Source organism: Rattus norvegicus, chromosome 5 (assembly GCF_021556685.1).
Source record: "Rattus norvegicus strain SHRSP/BbbUtx chromosome 5, alternate assembly SHRSP_T2T, whole genome shotgun sequence".
Lineage (NCBI taxonomy): Eukaryota > Metazoa > Chordata > Mammalia > Rodentia > Muridae > Rattus > Rattus norvegicus.
Genome location: NC_141538.1, coordinates 149,064,783 through 149,081,657, shown reverse-complemented (window position 1 = coordinate 149,081,657; position 16,875 = coordinate 149,064,783). Strand labels below are relative to the sequence as shown.

Here is a 16,875-nt window from a genome sequence, read left to right as displayed (position 1 = left end):
GTGCCAGGAGAGGAGGGTGGGTGTGCCAGGAGAGGAGGGTGGGTGCTCCAGGAGAGGAGGGTGAGTGCTCCAGGAGAGGAGGGTGAGTGCTCCAGGAGAGGAGGGTGAGTGCTCCAGGAGAGGAGGGTGGGTGTGCCAGGAGATGAGGGTGGGTGCTCCAGGAGAGGAGGGTGAGTGCTCCAGGAGAGGAGGGTGGGTGTGCCAGGAGAGGAGGGTGGGTGTGCCAGGAGAGGAGGGTGGGTGTGCCAGGAGAGGAGGGTGGGTGTGCCAGGAGAGGAGGGTGAGTGCTCCAGGAGAGGAGGGTGAGTGCTCCAGGAGAGGAGGGTGAGTGCTCCAGGAGAGGAGGGTGGGTGCTCCAGGAGAGGAGGGTGGGTGTGCCAGGAGAGGAGGGTGGGTGTGCCAGGAGAGGAGGGTGGGTGTGCCAGGAGAGGAGGGTGGGTGTGCCAGGAGAGGAGGGTGGGTGCTCCAGGAGAGGAGGGTGAGTGCTCCAGGAGAGGAGGGTGAGTGCTCCAGGAGAGGAGGGTGAGTGCTCCAGGAGAGGAGGGTGGGTGTGCCAGGAGAGGAGGGTGAGTGCTCCAGGAGATGAGGGTGGGTGCTCCAGGAGAGGAGGGTGAGTGCTCCAGGAGAGGAGGGTGGGTGTGCCAGGAGAGGAGGGTGGGTGTGCCAGGAGAGGAGGGTGGGTGTGCCAGGAGAGGAGGGTGGGTGCTCCAGGAGAGGAGGGTGAGTGCTCCAGGAGAGGAGGGTGAGTGCTCCAGGAGAGGAGGGTGAGTGCTCCAGGAGAGGAGGGTGGGTGTGCCAGGAGAGGAGGGTGAGTGCTCCAGGAGATGAGGGTGGGTGCTCCAGGAGAGGAGGGTGAGTGCTCCAGGAGAGGAGGGTGGGTGCTCCAGGAGAGGAGGGTGAGTGCTCCAGGAGAGGAGGGTGAGTGCTCCAGGAGAGGAGGGTGAGTGTGCCAGGAGAGGAGGGTGGGTGTGCCAGGAGAGGAGGGTGAGTGTGCCAGGAGAGGAGGGTGGGTGTGCCAGGAGAGGAGGGTGAGTGCTCCAGGAGAGGAGGGTGAGTGCTCCAGGAGAGGAGGGTGAGTGTGCCAGGAGAGGAGGGTGAGTGCTCCAGGAGAGGAGGGTGAGTGCTCCAGGAGAGGAGGGTGAGTGTTCCAGGAGAGGAAGGTGAATGTTCCAGATAAGAGAGAATACTCCAAGAAACTGGAAGGAGAGCACTCCAGGAGAAGTGGATGAGTGCTCCAGGAAACAGGAAGAGAGTGCTCCAGATCCATGAAGGAGAGAGAAAGAGGAAAGTAAGCCACTTCCAGAATGAATGAGTAGAGGCAGCTGAGAATGTCCAAGGAGTGACCCAGGCAATTAAAAAACGGAATGTGGCATGGGCCCCAGGGCTTTGAGCATGCAGAAGAGACAAATAGAAAAAAGAAGCAGAGCCCACCCAAAGAAATTGAGGAAATAGGAACCAGGCTGCCATCGCCACTGTGCAGATAGAGTCACACACACACACACACACACACACACACACACACTCTCTCTCTCTCTCTCTCTCTCTCTCTCTCTCTCTCTCTCTCTCTCTCCATGCACATGTACACATAACACGTAAACTCTACACAGCACATATGCGTGCCATCCATATACATATACTACACACACTCATATCTCCCTCACAGCATGAAGGTCACCCTGGGCCCCATGACCAGAGAGACGGGGGGGGGGGGGGGGAGCCTGCAAAGAGACTGAGGTCTCACTGCAAAGGGAGGGTCCTGGAGAATCTCATCAGGTTGGAAGGAGTCAGAGAAGAAGTTTTAGTTCAAACAGGAGTCCAGACTCTAGATTCACCTCTCGGCTGCTACTGGGTTACAGCCGCTTCCAAAGTGCTCTTTCCCCACACAGGGCACATCCTTCAGTGTCCTGAATCCTGTGACAGGAAGCAGTCAGTGTCCCCAGTTCATGGAAGGAGACGGAGCACAGAGGTTAAGACACTTTGTCCTCCAGCAGCTAAGTGACCAGTGCAGGTGCTCGGCCCCAGCTACCTGTCATGGAAGCTGCCCCCACGCGCTTCCCTTTCTTTTCTATGCCTCTGAGGTGGCCAGGGAGGGGAGTCTGTGAACTCATGAGGGTCCATAACCTGACTAGGACATGTCCTCTAGTTGGTCACCTTACCCTTTGCTACCAGACAACAGAGCAGCCCCCTCACTCTTCCTCAGTATCTGGGTACTAGGGAAGAGCCCCCTGTCATGGCCTCACACCGCAAAGGTTCATGGGAAGCAGAACCCATGCCCTAGGGCCGGTAAAGGCCAGCAGAGCCACCTCAGAAACACAGGGCCACTTATCTTCTCTTCAAAGCCAGCTCCATCCTCCCTAAGCCCAGCTAAGCCCAGGTGCCGCTGGGACTTGGGGTTTCATGCATCTGATTAACATAAATTAGTAGCTACAGCAGGAGGCAGGAATTCACGCTCTTGTTTTTGGAAGCCTTGTACAAACTGCTAAGGGAAAGCCTTGTTCCCAGCCTCCAGTGTGCCTGGTGTTTGTGTACCCAGACCTGCCCATCTCAGACCCTGAGAGATGAACCCAGGAGCCCAGCTCCAAAGATAACATCAGCCAACAGCATGGTGTGGATAGCGGGGCTCCATCCCCACACCCCTAACAGGGGCCCTCTTCATTCCCAACCCCCCATAGGGGCCCCATTCATTCCCATATCCCCTCACAGGACCCTCCTGCATCCCCACACCCCTCAAAGGGCCTCTCCTCCATCCCCATGTCCCTCACAGGGACTCCCTCACACTGAGGGCTTTTATCAGGGGGCTGAGTAGGGGTACACCCACAGCCTCTCCCAGCTCTCACCTGGCAAGCACCACAGGCTCCTTGGGGACAAAACTGCCTGTCCCGGTTTTCCAGCGCTAGGCCTACTATGTGCAAGCCCCAGGCTGGTACTTTGTAATCACTGACTGTGTGGCCATGGGACCAGCTTTTCATTTGTCTGCCATAGCTGGTCCCCTCCTGCTTCTGCTAACTGTCACCTCCCTTCAGGCGAATTGAAAGCCTGGAGTAGTGAGCCACAGTGGTGCACACCTATAACTCCAGCGTTCGGATGTGGAAGCGGGAGGGTCAGGCGTTCAGAATCATCTTCAGCTATAGACGAGTTTGAGGCCAGCCAAGGCTACACAAAACCACAAAACCCTGGAGACACACACACACACACACACACACACACACACACACACACACACACACGCAGTTCCAACCCCAACCCCACCACTCACCAGCTGTACCGTGTGCTTCAGACCCCACCCCTGTGGTACAAGACCATGGTTGAAACAGTATGCTGGCCTTCCAAAACCAGCTCAAGTCCTCCCCCTGCTGGCCATATAGGGAACCTCACCCAGGTACCTGATACATCCTAGGGAAAGGCAAGGTTGTGGTGGTGGTCGTGGTGGTGGTGGTGGTGGTCGTGGTGGTGGTGGTGGTGGTAGTGATGGTGGTGGTGGTGATGCTTGCAGGGAAGAATAGATGTTAATTTTTAGAACAGTGACAAAAATCACTATGCTCTTGAGAAAACATGCACCCTCATTAATCACTGGGAAATGTGCACAAAACCAGAATACGACTCTACGTCCCATCCATTAGGATGACTACTGCGTTGTGATTTTTTTTTAAGAAGCAGAGAACGAAGAAGAAAACGGAGACAGGAGCATGCGGTGACGTGCATGTGGCTGGCAGGAGCGTGTGCTGGCACAGCTGCTGGTGAGCCTCAGAAACATAAACACAGACATTACCAGAAGGTCCTTTCCCAGGACACACCCAAGGGAAGCAGAACCGGGAGCTTGACTGCTTTTGTTCAAGCCCTGGGCTTAGGCGAGCGTTATTCACAATAGCTCCAGGTGTGGGAACCGCACAGTCTCGGTTGAACGACAGACGAACTAACAGGATGGGTACAGACACGGGCATAGGGGTGGTTATTAGGTCATAAAAATCAAGAAAGCAAAAAAAAAAAAAATCAAGAAAGCAGGAACGGGGAGGTGGCTCGGTCGGTAAGGTGCTTGGATCCCTGGAACCCACGTAAAAAAGGCCAAACTAGAGGCTCCTATAATCCTGGCTCTAAAGAGTGGGACCAAGAAGATCCCAGGGGCTCCTGGGCCAGCTCTTCTAGCCAATCAGTGAACTCCGTGGGCAGTGAGCATCTCTATCTCAAAATCAAATATGGAGGCTCCGAGCCATCTCCCGGTAAAGAAGCTCTTGGGAGCAAATGGAGACGAGAACAGAAAACCAAGTGGCCAAACAACAGAGAACAACACAATGTCTGCACCTCAGAAGATGGCAGAAAGACTGGAAGAGCCGGACAGCGAGGAAATATGCCGTGAGATTGCGTCTCCTAGAAATGGCAGGGCAGTTACACCCAGGGTACCTCACCAACATGGCTACCGAAGCAAGACCCAAACAGTGACAATGCCGGTAGACACATTGACATGGAAGGGAAATCTCACAGGGCCCCATCCCCAGACGAAGAATTCTGAGCAAAACTGCTGCGATAGGAAAATGACTCCTCCCCAACGATGAGCCCTCTAATTGGTTATACTATCCCAGTTGCCCAGCCTGAAATCGTATACACACGAGCAACGTTAAGCAGACCCATCAGACTGTGGTTACATAATAATACATACATGTAACAGTAATAATCAAAGGGGAAAACCATGAATCTGAGGAGCTGGAGGGAGGAAAGAGAGGAGAGAAATGATGGAATAATATTTTAGCTAAAATTTTAAAATTATTAAGAAGATAAAATGCATGAACATTGCAGGATCATAAAAGATAAAGAGATGGAGGGCTGTAGACATCTCCCTCTGGCTTCTACATGCACCCATGTGCTCATACACACACACACACACACACACACACACACACACACACACAGAGGAGGTTCTGGCATCTACTTACAACACAGATAGGCCTCGAGGTTTAAGCAAATGAAATGCACTATTGCAGCTCCAGTCATGAAGTTCCCAGAGTGGACACTCACAAAGACACAGAAGAGAAGATGGCTGTTGGGAGGTGAGGAGGGTGTGAAGTACTCTGAGGATGCAGACCGGTGACATTCTCCCAATGATGAGAGCATGCTTGATGCTGCTCAACTATGCGTGAAAGACAGATAAATGGTCAATCTCAGGTTTTACATCTATTATCACCATTTTTTTAAACTAAAAATAAGTAAAACATCCCCAGGGATCTGGGGGTCTGGAGACCTGGGGGCCTGGGAACCTAGGAGCCTAGGGACCTGGGGTGCTGGGGGCCTGGGAACCTGGGGCAAGTCTGGGAGACATTTTCCTGATTGCTGATAGATGTAGGACACTGAGTCCACTGTGGGTGGCACCATCCCTAGGCAGTGCGTAAGGAAAGTTAACAAAGCGATCCATGGAGAGCAAGCCAGTGAGCCACACTCCTCCATGGTCTGTGCTTCAGTTCCTGCCTCCAAGTTCCTCCCTTGAGCTTCCTGCCTTGGATTCCTTCGCTGGTGGACTGTGATTTGTAAACCAAATTAACCCTTTCCTACCCATGCTGCTTTTGGTACAGGCTTCACCACAGCAATAGAGAAGTCATTAGGACTCGCATCACACCAAGCTCTGTGTCCAATCCCCAGAACCACATAAACTGGGAAACTGGGAATGGTGTCTACAGCACTCAGGAGAGAGCAAGAGATTAATCTCTGCTACATATTGAGTTTAAGGGCAACCTGGACTACAAGAGACCCCAATTTGAAGGGGCTGGGGGAAGTTTTGAACTCAGACTAGTAGCATTCTTCTAAAACAAAACAAAACAAAACAAAACAAAAAAACCCAAAGGGTTTTCCTAGCAGAACTGTGATTTACCTTCCCGTGGAGCCAGAGACCCTGGGAAGGTTTTGTTATTGTTGTTGTTGGTGGTGGTTTTGGTTTTGTTTTTGGTAGGGAGAGGAGTCTAGACAGGGTTTCCCAGTTATGAGTAGCTCTGACTGTCTTGGAGTCCTGGACTCGCTTTTATAGACCAGGTTAGCCTCAAACTTACAGAGATCCACCTGTCTCTGCCTCCTGAATGCTGCGATTAAAGGTGTGAGCCACCACACCTGACTTGGAGAGTCTCTAGAGGACAGTGTCTTCAAGTCTTTCCCTGTTGCTATGATAAAATACTCAGACAAACGCACACTGAGGGAGAAAGGTAGTATTTAGCTCATATTTCCAGCTTACAGACCCTCAAGGCAGAAAAGTCACATCACGTCCTCAGTCAAGAGGCAGAGAGCCAGGAATGAACACATATATGCCAGTGTTTAACTTGCTTTCTCTGTTTTATACAGTTCAGGGTTCCCGCCCTTCCAGTAGCTCCGCCCATAATTAAAAATGAGTTTTCCCTCATTAACATAATCAAGATAATTCCCCACACTCAGAGACCCAGAAGTCCATCGCCCAGACAATTCCAGATTCTGTCAAGTTGACGACATATACCAGAACAGAAGGAGGCTGGGCAGGTCCCACCCATCAGTGTGGGCTCTCAAGGCTTAGCCTTCTCACTCGCGGTATAGGAATGAACATGCCCAGTTCCCAGAGACAAAGGTTCCCACCAAACAAGAAAGGAAGCTTCAACTAGGGCCTTGGCTTGGGAGGAGCAGGGGTAACAGCAGGCTTGCAGGAGCTGTAACGACCTCACTTCAGCCTATTTTCCCCGAAGCAAGGAAAGAAAACAGGGTTTCTCCGACCTGGAGAATTTGGCCACGGGGCCAGGACAGGGCAGTACCAAAGAACAACCACCAGAGGGCAGCAGGTTTCTGCTTCTAAACAGTGGTTAGAGAAGCATCCTCCCCGGTAATGTGGGCTGTCAAACTAGGCAGGTGCTTAGAACTGGAGCCCTTGTTCTAGAAGCGGGGGCCCGGGAGCTGATGGCACCCAGACACAGCTGAAACGAGACACAGCATGCACGCCTACATCTGTTCTTTCCTCTAGCCCCCAGGGAGCTCAGCCAAGATGGAAGCCAATGTGAAGGAAGGCAGAGAGACCAAGAAGGGGACAGACAGCAGCACCCGTGCCTACCGAAAGCCGCCGGGGTATGGGGAAACTGAGGCATACGTTGGAGATAGAGCAGCCAAGGTTGTCTGAATCCCTCGTGAGCATGTCAGGCTCCAAGGTGGTTGCCCAGAAGCCCCTTCCCCCATGGGGAAAGCATATTGAGAAACCATGACATAGTTGTGGTCATGGCTCACAGCCCTACTGGAGGTCATTGATTAGGGAACAGGGTCCTTATCAGGCAGGGTCAGCCCACGGTGGGTCCGTGGAGAATGGACTGTCTAGTGGGTGCCTGTGGCCATTTCTGGAAGCAGCTGAGATCTGCCTTTTGGCCCTTTTTGGACTAGGAGTGGTGTGATTTGGGTGAGAGTTTGTTAGTGTGCAATGATAAGCCACGGGGTTCATCCATTTCTACATCTAAGACATGGTTACCGCACACCCACATTGAAGGAGGCTGGCAAAGTACAGAAGACCCCAGGTCTCCCATCCAGGACTAAGAACACACACATGGCTTACTCAACTGGTCTTAGGAGAGGAGAAAAGGAGACACCATGATCTGGTACCCTCTTCCTGCCCAAAAAAGGAAAACTGGATGGAGGCTCTGAACAGAGGAGAAGCTAAGAATAATCACTGACTCGAAGACTTTTACCGGAGAGCCAAGCCCAAGGGACTCCAGCAACTGGCCCACTGGGCACACGGGAGCTGACCCCCCACACCCCAACATTTCATGTTCCCTCTCCTCCCACCTGCATAGATGGACATCCCAACATTGGGGATCCTTCCCTTATATGGAGAGGGTTGAAAAAACCCTCCAGGTACTGGGCCATCTCTCTGAGAAGCTCCTAAATCCATCGTAAATGTCTAGGTGTCTAAGAGGGTGTCATCACCTGAGCTGCGGTCATCTCTGGATTCTGGGAGTGGGGAGGGGAAGAATGTTGTTGAACACATGCTCATGTGTGTGTGTGTGTGCATGCGTGCGCACACACACACACACACACACACACACACACACACACACACACAAGACTAGCAGAAGGGCTCAGGAAGAGAAGCCTCCTCAGAAAAGGGGCCCAGGACTTCCTGGGGGCGAGGTGGGGACAAGCTGACATGGCTCCTGGAGGACCCAGCCAGAGTTGGAGGAAAAAGCCTTCGGTAATCATAGCAACATCCACAAAGCAGTAGTGTCCCAGGAGCCCAGACTCCAGCTCTGTCTCTCAGATGGTCCATGAGTCCCTGGACAGATAACCCCAGTGGTCGTTTCCTGTCTTCCAAGAGGCCCTTTGTCTGGTGAGTGCCAGAGATCACTTCCTGTCCCACTTGGGCCAGATCAAGAAATTGTAGAGGCTGTCCCAAACAAAGAACCTCACAGGCCAGAGAAGCCTGGTTTTGCTTGGGATATGCCCACTGACCCAGCTTCCTGCTGGGTAGCCCTGAGGGCCCACGCAGCCTGGCAGAGATCAGAAGCAGCAGGGACAGAGGCCGTGACTCTACTGGAGGCCAGAGGGGCCAAGATAAGGTACAACAGGAAGGGGTGTGGGAGGGGTGCACACAGATCAAAGGCCCCCAAAGGCCTCTCTGCAGAAGCCTGAAGGCATTTGAAAATAAAGAGTATTCACAGTCCCCAGTAGCTTCCGGTCAGCTGTTGACAGGCTCAGATCCAGTGTGCCCTATGCACACTCATGAACACACACGCACATGCACACTCACGCACGCACACATGCACACACAACCCCATCCCATCCCACTCCCCACCCACGGCACTTCCCTATCTGGTAACAAGGGCAGGGTAACCACTTCCCTTGGTCCCTGAAACTTGGCTCTAGAGACCTCCCTTAATTCTGACCCTTGACCTCTGGTGCCTGGAGTGCTTCTGTCTCCTTTTGGAGGTTCAGGCCCTGTCTCTGATGCTCTTGTCAAAGTCATCATGCCCTGCTGCTCCTGGGTGCATAGCTAAGCCCTGAGCTGGTATGGGCAGCTGGCTGACTGCAGGTGGCACTGGGGACAACTGTCCTGATGACCCTGCAGTTCCCTAGAGCTTGCTCAGCTTCCTGGCCCTCTTTAGCAATCTGCTGTGCCTCCTCCTCCCTGGCCTTTGACTCTCCTCCAGGGAAGGTCTTTGACTTTACCTGCCTTCTTGCCACCCCACATGGCAAAGCCCTCACCTATGGCTTCCCTTGGCAGACCTCTCTGCTTTTCCTGCTGCTTCACTCTAGATTTCTAATGACACGTCTCTCTTGTCCCGTCCAGGCTCTCTCCTTAACCCCTGTGCCCTGGACCCATCTCCTTCAGTGTAAAAGCCAGGGAGCAGCCATGAGGCTGTATAGAAGCCCCTCTCCCTCCTCTAACTCCGTCCTCCCCCCCCCACCCCATCCCCCGGCACTGGCGTCTCTGTCCAACTCCCCAGAGCATTCTGAACTCACCCCCACCACAGGGCCTTTGCATCTGCGGCCCTGCCTTTTTCAATGGTGTGTACTGTTTCCTCTCTCTCAGAGAGAGAGAGAGAGAGAGAGAGAGAGAGAGAGAGAGAGAGAGAGAGAGTGCCTTCCAAACATAACATGTCCGCCCTCCTTCCTGCTTGATTTCCCCACAGCCTTTAGCACTGGCTGGCCCTGATATTGGTACCTCCCTATCTCTCCTGCTCCAATCAGGAACAGCTCATGGAATAGGTCCCATCAAACAGCAGAGCCAAAAACAAACAAACATCAAAATCCGGTGTGGGTCTGAGCGGGGTGCTGTCTCAGCCGTGAAGCCTGGCAGATGGGAGAGGAGGGGATCCCGGGAGAGGGATCAGAACTTACCTGCCTCTGAGGCCCAGGAGAACACTACCTGAGTTTAGGAGTCCCAGGGTCATCAGTGAAGCACACCCATTCCTTCCTCTGTCTCTGTTGTTGTTTTATATGACAGGGTCTCAGGTATCCTTAGGAACCTGCTGTGTTGCCAAGAATAACCTTGAATCCCCCTGCCTCCACCTCCCAAGTGCTGGGATTCTAGACATACACAGCCACAATGGCCCTCGCAGTGCCAGGGACCCCGGGGTTTTGTGCGTGCTGCCTTTGTGAGCACCCCACCAACCCAGCTACACTCCAGCTCCTCACTCAGACTTAATCCTGGAGGACTGGGGAGCCATTGAGAGAGAGCAGAATGGGGGTGTGTTCCTCCTGAGTGTGGTATCGCTCTGCCCTGGGTGGCCGTGGATACAAGGTGTGCCCTGGGACTTCTAGAAAGGCTGCTGAGCCACTGCCTGTCTCTGTGTGACTCTCCCCAAGCTTGAATTCTACAGTTCTCCCAAGAAGGAAGAGCCCAGAGGGGACACTGAGGCCTCCACAGAGAAACGACCTACCTAGTCTAGACCCCATGACACGTCATTTGGAATTTCTGCTGATAACTGGCGATTCACATGGACTAACTTGGGAGTCTGGTGGGTTTTGTTTTGTTTTGTTTTTTAAGATTTATTTATTTATTCTGTATAAGTACACTGTCGTTGACTTCAGACACACCAGAAGAGGACACCAGATCCCATTACAGATGGTTGTGAGCCACCATGTGGTTGCTGGGAATTGAACTCAGGACCTCTGGAAGAGCAGTCAGTGCTCTTAACCACTGAGCCATCTCTCCAGCCCTTGTTTTGTTTTCTACTTTCTTTTTGCTTTTTTAAGGGAAGGGTTTGGATTTGAATCACCGGGATGCTGAAGGGTCAGCCTCAAGTACCTCTGGATCCATCTGCAAACACTGCCTCAGCTGGAGGCAGTTGGCCCTCTGGGGAAGTCTCAAAGACTAACCCTGTATCTGCTGGGATGGGGCTGGAGAAAGGGACAGATGTGACCCCAAAGGAAAGTCAGAGGACTCACCCCAAAATAAAGACAACAGTAGCCCAGGCCAGCATGCAGCCCACAAATCCTTGCGGAAGATTGTCTAGATAAGCATACCCTAGAGGGTATCAGGGGCAGATGGGGCAGGCAGAGCAAGGAGGTGACCAGGCAACCATAATGGGCCCCTTGACAGGAACTAATCAATCTCCTGGCTCCCTACCTCACACTCCCCCATCACCGATTCGCTGAGGGAAACATCTGTCACTTTCCTAAGATGAATAACACACCAACACCATTATTAATGTGTTTTTAAGTGGTGTTTAGAATCCACTTCATTTTAAATAAAAGCGACGCGGCTCTCTCATGACTGCTTAGTGCCCAAGAGGCCTGGTACGACATGGCTGCTGTGTCAGCAGTGTGACTCCCGGGTACTGTCCCCAAGTGTACGCACAGAGCCAAGGTCACAGGTGCCTGGCAAATGGTGGAAGAACGTGACAGAGCAAACCCAGCACCAGCAAGGGAGGAGGGTGTCACCGCTGTGAACAGACACTATGGCCAAGGCAGCGTTTAAAAGGACGACATGGAATTGTGGCTGGCTTACGGGTTCAGAGGTTCAGTCCATTAACAGCAAGTCAGGTGGCAGGGTCCAGACCGGCATGGTGCTGGAGGAGCTGAGAGCTCTACATCCTGTTCCGAAGGCAAGCAGGAGAAGACTGACGTTCGGGAAGCTAGGATGAGGGTCTTAAAAGTCCCATGCTCGGGGCTGGGGATTTAGCTCAGTGGTAGAGCGCTTACCTAGGAAGCGCAAGGCCCTGGGTTCGATCCCCAGCTCCGAAAAAAAGAACCAAAAAAAAAAAAAAAAGTCCCATGCTCACAGTGACAAATCCACTCCAACAAGGCCCTCACTCCTAATAGTGCCACTCCCTGGCTCATGCGTATACAAACCATCACAGAGAGGAGGTGGGAGTTACACATATCAATGATGAGAGCTCCCGGATGAGCATTCTAGAAAGTCACATTGCATGGGTTGAGTACCTGAGGTCTGCAGCCTTTGTCCCCTCCCCCTCCTGTAAGAAGACACATGACTGGATACATAACTGGATTTATACCCCAAAAGCCATGAGTGCCAAAGGTGCTCACTGATGAGTTTTGTGTCGTAGAACACGGGATAACCTAAATATAGAGCCAGAGGGGAACGAGAGCAGAGATGAGGGCAGACGTGGTCTGTGGGGTACCCTGTATCCATCTGGATAGAATTTTACAGGATTATTGTTCGACCACCATTGCAGTGGTGCAGAGGATTCCCAGTATTCAACAGCCAGGGGTCTTTTTTGTTGTTTTGTTTAGTTTGTTTGTTTGTTTGTTTGTTTCGGTTTTTTCTTTTTTTCTTTTTTTTTTCTTTTTTCTTTTTTTTTTTTTTTGAGACAGGGTTTCTCCGTGCAGCCTTGGCTGACCAGGACTCGATCTGTAGACCAGACTGGCCTTGAACTCACAGGAATCCACCTGCCTCTGCCCCTGAATGCTGGGATTAAAGGCAAGTGCCCCCATCACACAGCAACAGCCAGGGGCCTTCGGAGGCAGATCGATTGGTAGAGCCACTGCCTCAAGAGCAGCCGCCCCAGCAACCGTGAGAGATTGTTTCGTGAAGAAAGCTATCCCACCCTTAGGTTGCACTGGCTAACAGGAAGCCCTCTCTGTAACATTAACAAAACCTGTTTCTCTGAAGTCCTCTCTGACTGCCCCTTGTTCTGCTCCCTCGTAACGAGCACACAGGTAGTGAAGCCCAGTGGTCAGCCTCTCCTTCCTCTGACTTTCCCTCATCCACCTTAGGCCACGAGAAGCCACACGCTCTAGTCAAGCATGATGACCCACAGCTGTGAGCACAATGCTCGGGTGGCCGAGGCATGAAGATATTGGATTTGGAGCCGACCTGGGCTGTATAATGAGAGCCTGTCTGAAAAGCAATTTTGTAAAAAAAAAAAAAAAAAAAAAAAAAAAAAAAAAAAAAAAACTGGGAAAAGGAACCCGCTACATCCTGTGGAGCAGAAGTAACTGGGCAGAATTATCTGGTAAACAGTGGGACACCTGACCACCCAAAGCATCACAGGGGGATGATGTTCCCAGCAGCATTAATGTTTGTATGGGGGGCTGTGATGTGGGGTCAAGCACACATTCACATGCAGGTGTATGTACCTGTGGAGCCTGGAAGTCCTTCCTCTGAAGCCAGTCCCCTTGAGTTTTGAGACTGAGTCTCTTCCCAGGTTCATTGACTCAGTCAGGCTGTCCATCCAGTAAGCCCCAGAGAGCCCCATCTTGTTCCCAGGACTGGGATTAGCGCTCCACACCACCACACCCAGCCCTTTTACGTGAGGCTCAAACACAGGTCCCCATGTCTGCGTGGCAAGCATTTAACGGAACCGTCTCAAGAGCTACCCCTCCGCCTACCAGCAGCTTACAGCCAGAACTGGGAACAACTCACACACTCATCCCTAAATGAGTGGAAGAGTTAAGGGTCACACTGATCTGTGCAGTAGACAGTCAGGATAGGAGGAATACACACAGTGGGGGTCACCTCAACGGTGCAGGAAGGAGTGTGGTGTGGCTTCGTTCATTACATACTTAGGAAAAGAGAATGACCTGACCTAGCATGGCAGAACACAGATCAGGGTTTGCTGGGGGAACAAGACCAAAAAAAAAAAAAAAAAAAAGTCCTGAGTCTGAGGGGATCCAGAAACCTTCTAGGAGAGATAGGCACGCTGGTTTAACTTCACAATGGGCACTTCTGATGTGCCGATATGTGGAAACCTCCTGCCTTGCAAACTGAGCTTCTGGAGCCTGTGGTGTGAACTCTTACTCAGGAAAATGGAGGCAAATGCTTGCCCCTCCCCAACAGCGTCAATGCCAGACGTACGTACGAGTCCGCCAAAGTCCAACTTGGCGAATCAATGATTTTACTGAGCTCACTTACAGGAGCCTTAGGAGCCCCAAAGTAGCCATATCACTGGAAAGTCTCCGCCTCGCAAGACGACACCTCCCTCACGGCCACAGAAATGAATTCTTTGCTTCAGTCGGCCTTCTGAAGTCTGTACACGCCAGTGCTTCCTGAGCCTCTACAGTTAAATCTGAATTTATACGGCTGGCAGGGCGGGGCCAGGGGGCGGGGCCAGAGTAGTCAGGTGCGGGTCTGAGGCCCCTCCCACCCCTTCCTTCTATGAGGGAATGCCTATAGGGGTCTCCCGATGAGGAGCGCAGAATCCCTTCACTGAATGACATAGCAAACAGTAGCCACGGAGAAGGCCTCCAAGTCCAGCCGTCTGTAATTAGCACAGAACCTGACGGGTGCTAATGGACAGCAGCTGCTCAGCGGGTTTGGCTCTAATCACTAGAGACTCTGGGAAGAGTTGGCAGAGGCTCATGATGGAACCGGGATTCAAGCCCTGATCTCCTGACTCACCGGCCAGTTCGCCTTCTCCACCGTGTGGGAAGATCTAAAACCCAAGGCTTCCAGAGTATTCTGTGGTTCCCCAAGATGCCTGACATCGGTAATCTCATTTCCTGGACTAATCCCATTTAACACAGTCAACTGTGTATCGGATATGCAAGGCTGGGAGAGCACGCCGCTGGTTATTTCCAGCAGGCATCTGTATGTGGGGCCCAGGCCACGCCGACCCCTAAGCAGGTAGACAACTCACCTGGTTGAGCATTCTAAACTGTGGAGTCAGTCACAGGTTGGGAGCGACACCAAGCACTAATGGAAGCCCCTGAGCAGGATGTTGAGTCCCTCTGAGCCTTAGCCTTCTCCTCTATAAAATGGGGGTGCCCCGTGCCCCACCCCCATAGTCTTCTGGAGATATTGAGTGGGTAACAGCATTTGGTCAATGTCATCGCTTCTGACCTGGTCTCAGTTATTGACGCTTTCATTCTCTGAGTTCCCACAATCCGGTTAATAAGGTCCGTATCGTTCTTACTTCATAGGTACAGAACCTGAGGCCACAAGAGGCAGAATGGCTTGCCTGAGACCGTACAGCAAATGCATGGCAGAGATGGACTTGGCCTGACACATCCTGTGTGCCTGAGAACCTGTCTCTGTGGCACCGTAGTACCTCTTAACTGGGCCATGGTGACAGGTGTACAAGGGTCGATAACATAGAAATGAGAGCCCAGTGTCCCCTCTTTAGACTCGGGGCCCACTATTTTGAAACAGTGGATGGCACGGACAATAAATAGTACCACAGCCACCTCCCTGAGAGTGACCGGGCTTCAGACTGTAGGGTGAGGAGCAGGTCAGTGGACGTGCACTAATTGAGAGGCTGTCATGCAGCCCTCAGCTAAGGGGTGGGCCAGATGGGCTCCAGGGGCACATTCAGGAGAGGTCACTTTAGATCCTCCATTTGGAGAGTGTCTGAGGTACCAGCGACACTCACCTGCGTGTGGAATGGATTCCCTAAAGGAGCAGAGGATGATTCAAGGACAGCCTTCAGGCGTGGGGTCCCAGCCCAGCAAGAGGTCTCCATGGATGCAAAGGGACAGTGGAGAGATGGGAAGAAGATAGAAGAACTGGGTTCGGGGTTGGGGATTTAGCTCAGTGGTAGAGCGCTTGCCTAGCAAGCGCAAGGCCCTGGGTTCGGTCCTCAGCTGCGAAAAAAGAAAAAAAAAAAAAAAAACTGGGTTCAAATCCTGACCACTCCATGAGCCTGGGGACCTTGACTTCTCTGAGCCGAGCTCGGTCTGTTTGTCCACAAGATGGGAATCAGTGTGCCAGCTGTACACAGACGGGTGGCACTTCAGTAAAATCATTTCTCTGGACAGCGTAAGCAATGGCCGCTTTAATGACTGATTTTTACCACCTTCCCATCAGAAGGAGCATCTTCACAGCTTCCCTGAGGGCGTGGGTCCTAGACTCTCCTAACATCCGCCTGGAAGTCCTTCCAAATATCTCCCTGCTGCGGCTGCTGCTTGAACACACAGATGTAATAAACGCCTGGTGCAGGATCAAGGTCAAAATCAAGGAAAAGCGAAGCCCCACCGGGATAGAGGATAAAACAGAAGCCGGCCCAGGAGATATCAGTGGCAGAGACAGGGGGAGCCCCTGAACCCCGGTAACAGTCAGGTTATTACAAATCTAAAACCCTATCACATTGTGCGTCTGCCATTTCTGTGAGTAAATCAACCCTCAATTCTTTTTAAACCCTTAAGCCTTTTCAATATCCAAGCACCAAACACACGCATCCCCATGTGGTCTCTGGCCTACCTACCCCATCGATGGTGCACACAGCAGACACCTGAGCCAGCAAGAGGATATGGCCATTGCAGCTTCCTGGGCCCAGATGCAGTGGCCTGGGCAGACACATGGTCCAAGGCACCTGAGCTAGAGAGGTGTGCCCTCAGGGACACGCATTTTGGAGAAATTCTCCACGTCACTGGAAGTAACAAGTTCACAGTGGCTTTGCCGACCTAGGGTCTATCCGAACCCCCAAGACCTTAAGCGTGCTCCAGAGCAAAACAATCACTCAGCAGAACCTCAGAGGGGAGGGGCATCTGCTTACAGCCATGATTGGCTGTTGGAGGAGGAGGCTACTTCCTCAAGCCTCTGTTCGTCCGACCCCAAGTTCCTACACAGCCTGCAGCACTGAGGGATGCTGGGAGGAGCAGCGGTGGTGGTCAACCTGACTCCTTATCCTTCCAGATCAAGGCTGTGCCCAGGACTGGAGAGGTAGCTCTGAGGTTAAGAGTGTAGTACTGGGTTGGGGATTTAGCTCAGCGGTAGAGCGCTTGCCTAGGAAGCGCAAGGCCCTGGTTTCGGTCCCCAGCTCCGAAAAAAAAAAAAAAAAGAGTGTAGTACTGCCCTTTCAGAAGGCTGGAAGGGACATCTGAGTGCATATTCCCAAGACATACGCATACCTCTACATGATTAAAAAGAAATCTTTAGTCGTTTTTTAAAGATGGTGTCCAATCAGGCATGAGTCAGCCAAGGAGTGCGTGAAACCCCAGAAAGCCAGGATCAGGGTCCTGAAGGATAGAAAATTGAGCAAAGCCTGTCTTGTG

At 52.4% G+C, this 16,875-nt stretch overlaps 1 protein-coding gene across 1 annotated transcript in view; it reads right to left on the bottom strand.

Annotated features, from left to right (window-relative positions):
* Window positions 1-16,343, bottom strand: part of Laptm5 (lysosomal protein transmembrane 5) — a 54,838-nt gene extending 38,495 nt beyond the window's left edge. Inside the window, exon 1 of the mRNA XM_087551449.1 lies at window positions 16,086-16,343. Coding sequence (XP_087407575.1) covers window positions 16,086-16,181 — 96 coding nt within the window. The 5' untranslated portion in view covers window positions 16,182-16,343. The remainder of the gene's footprint in view (window positions 1-16,085) is intronic.
* Window positions 16,344-16,875: the final 532 nt, after the last annotated feature.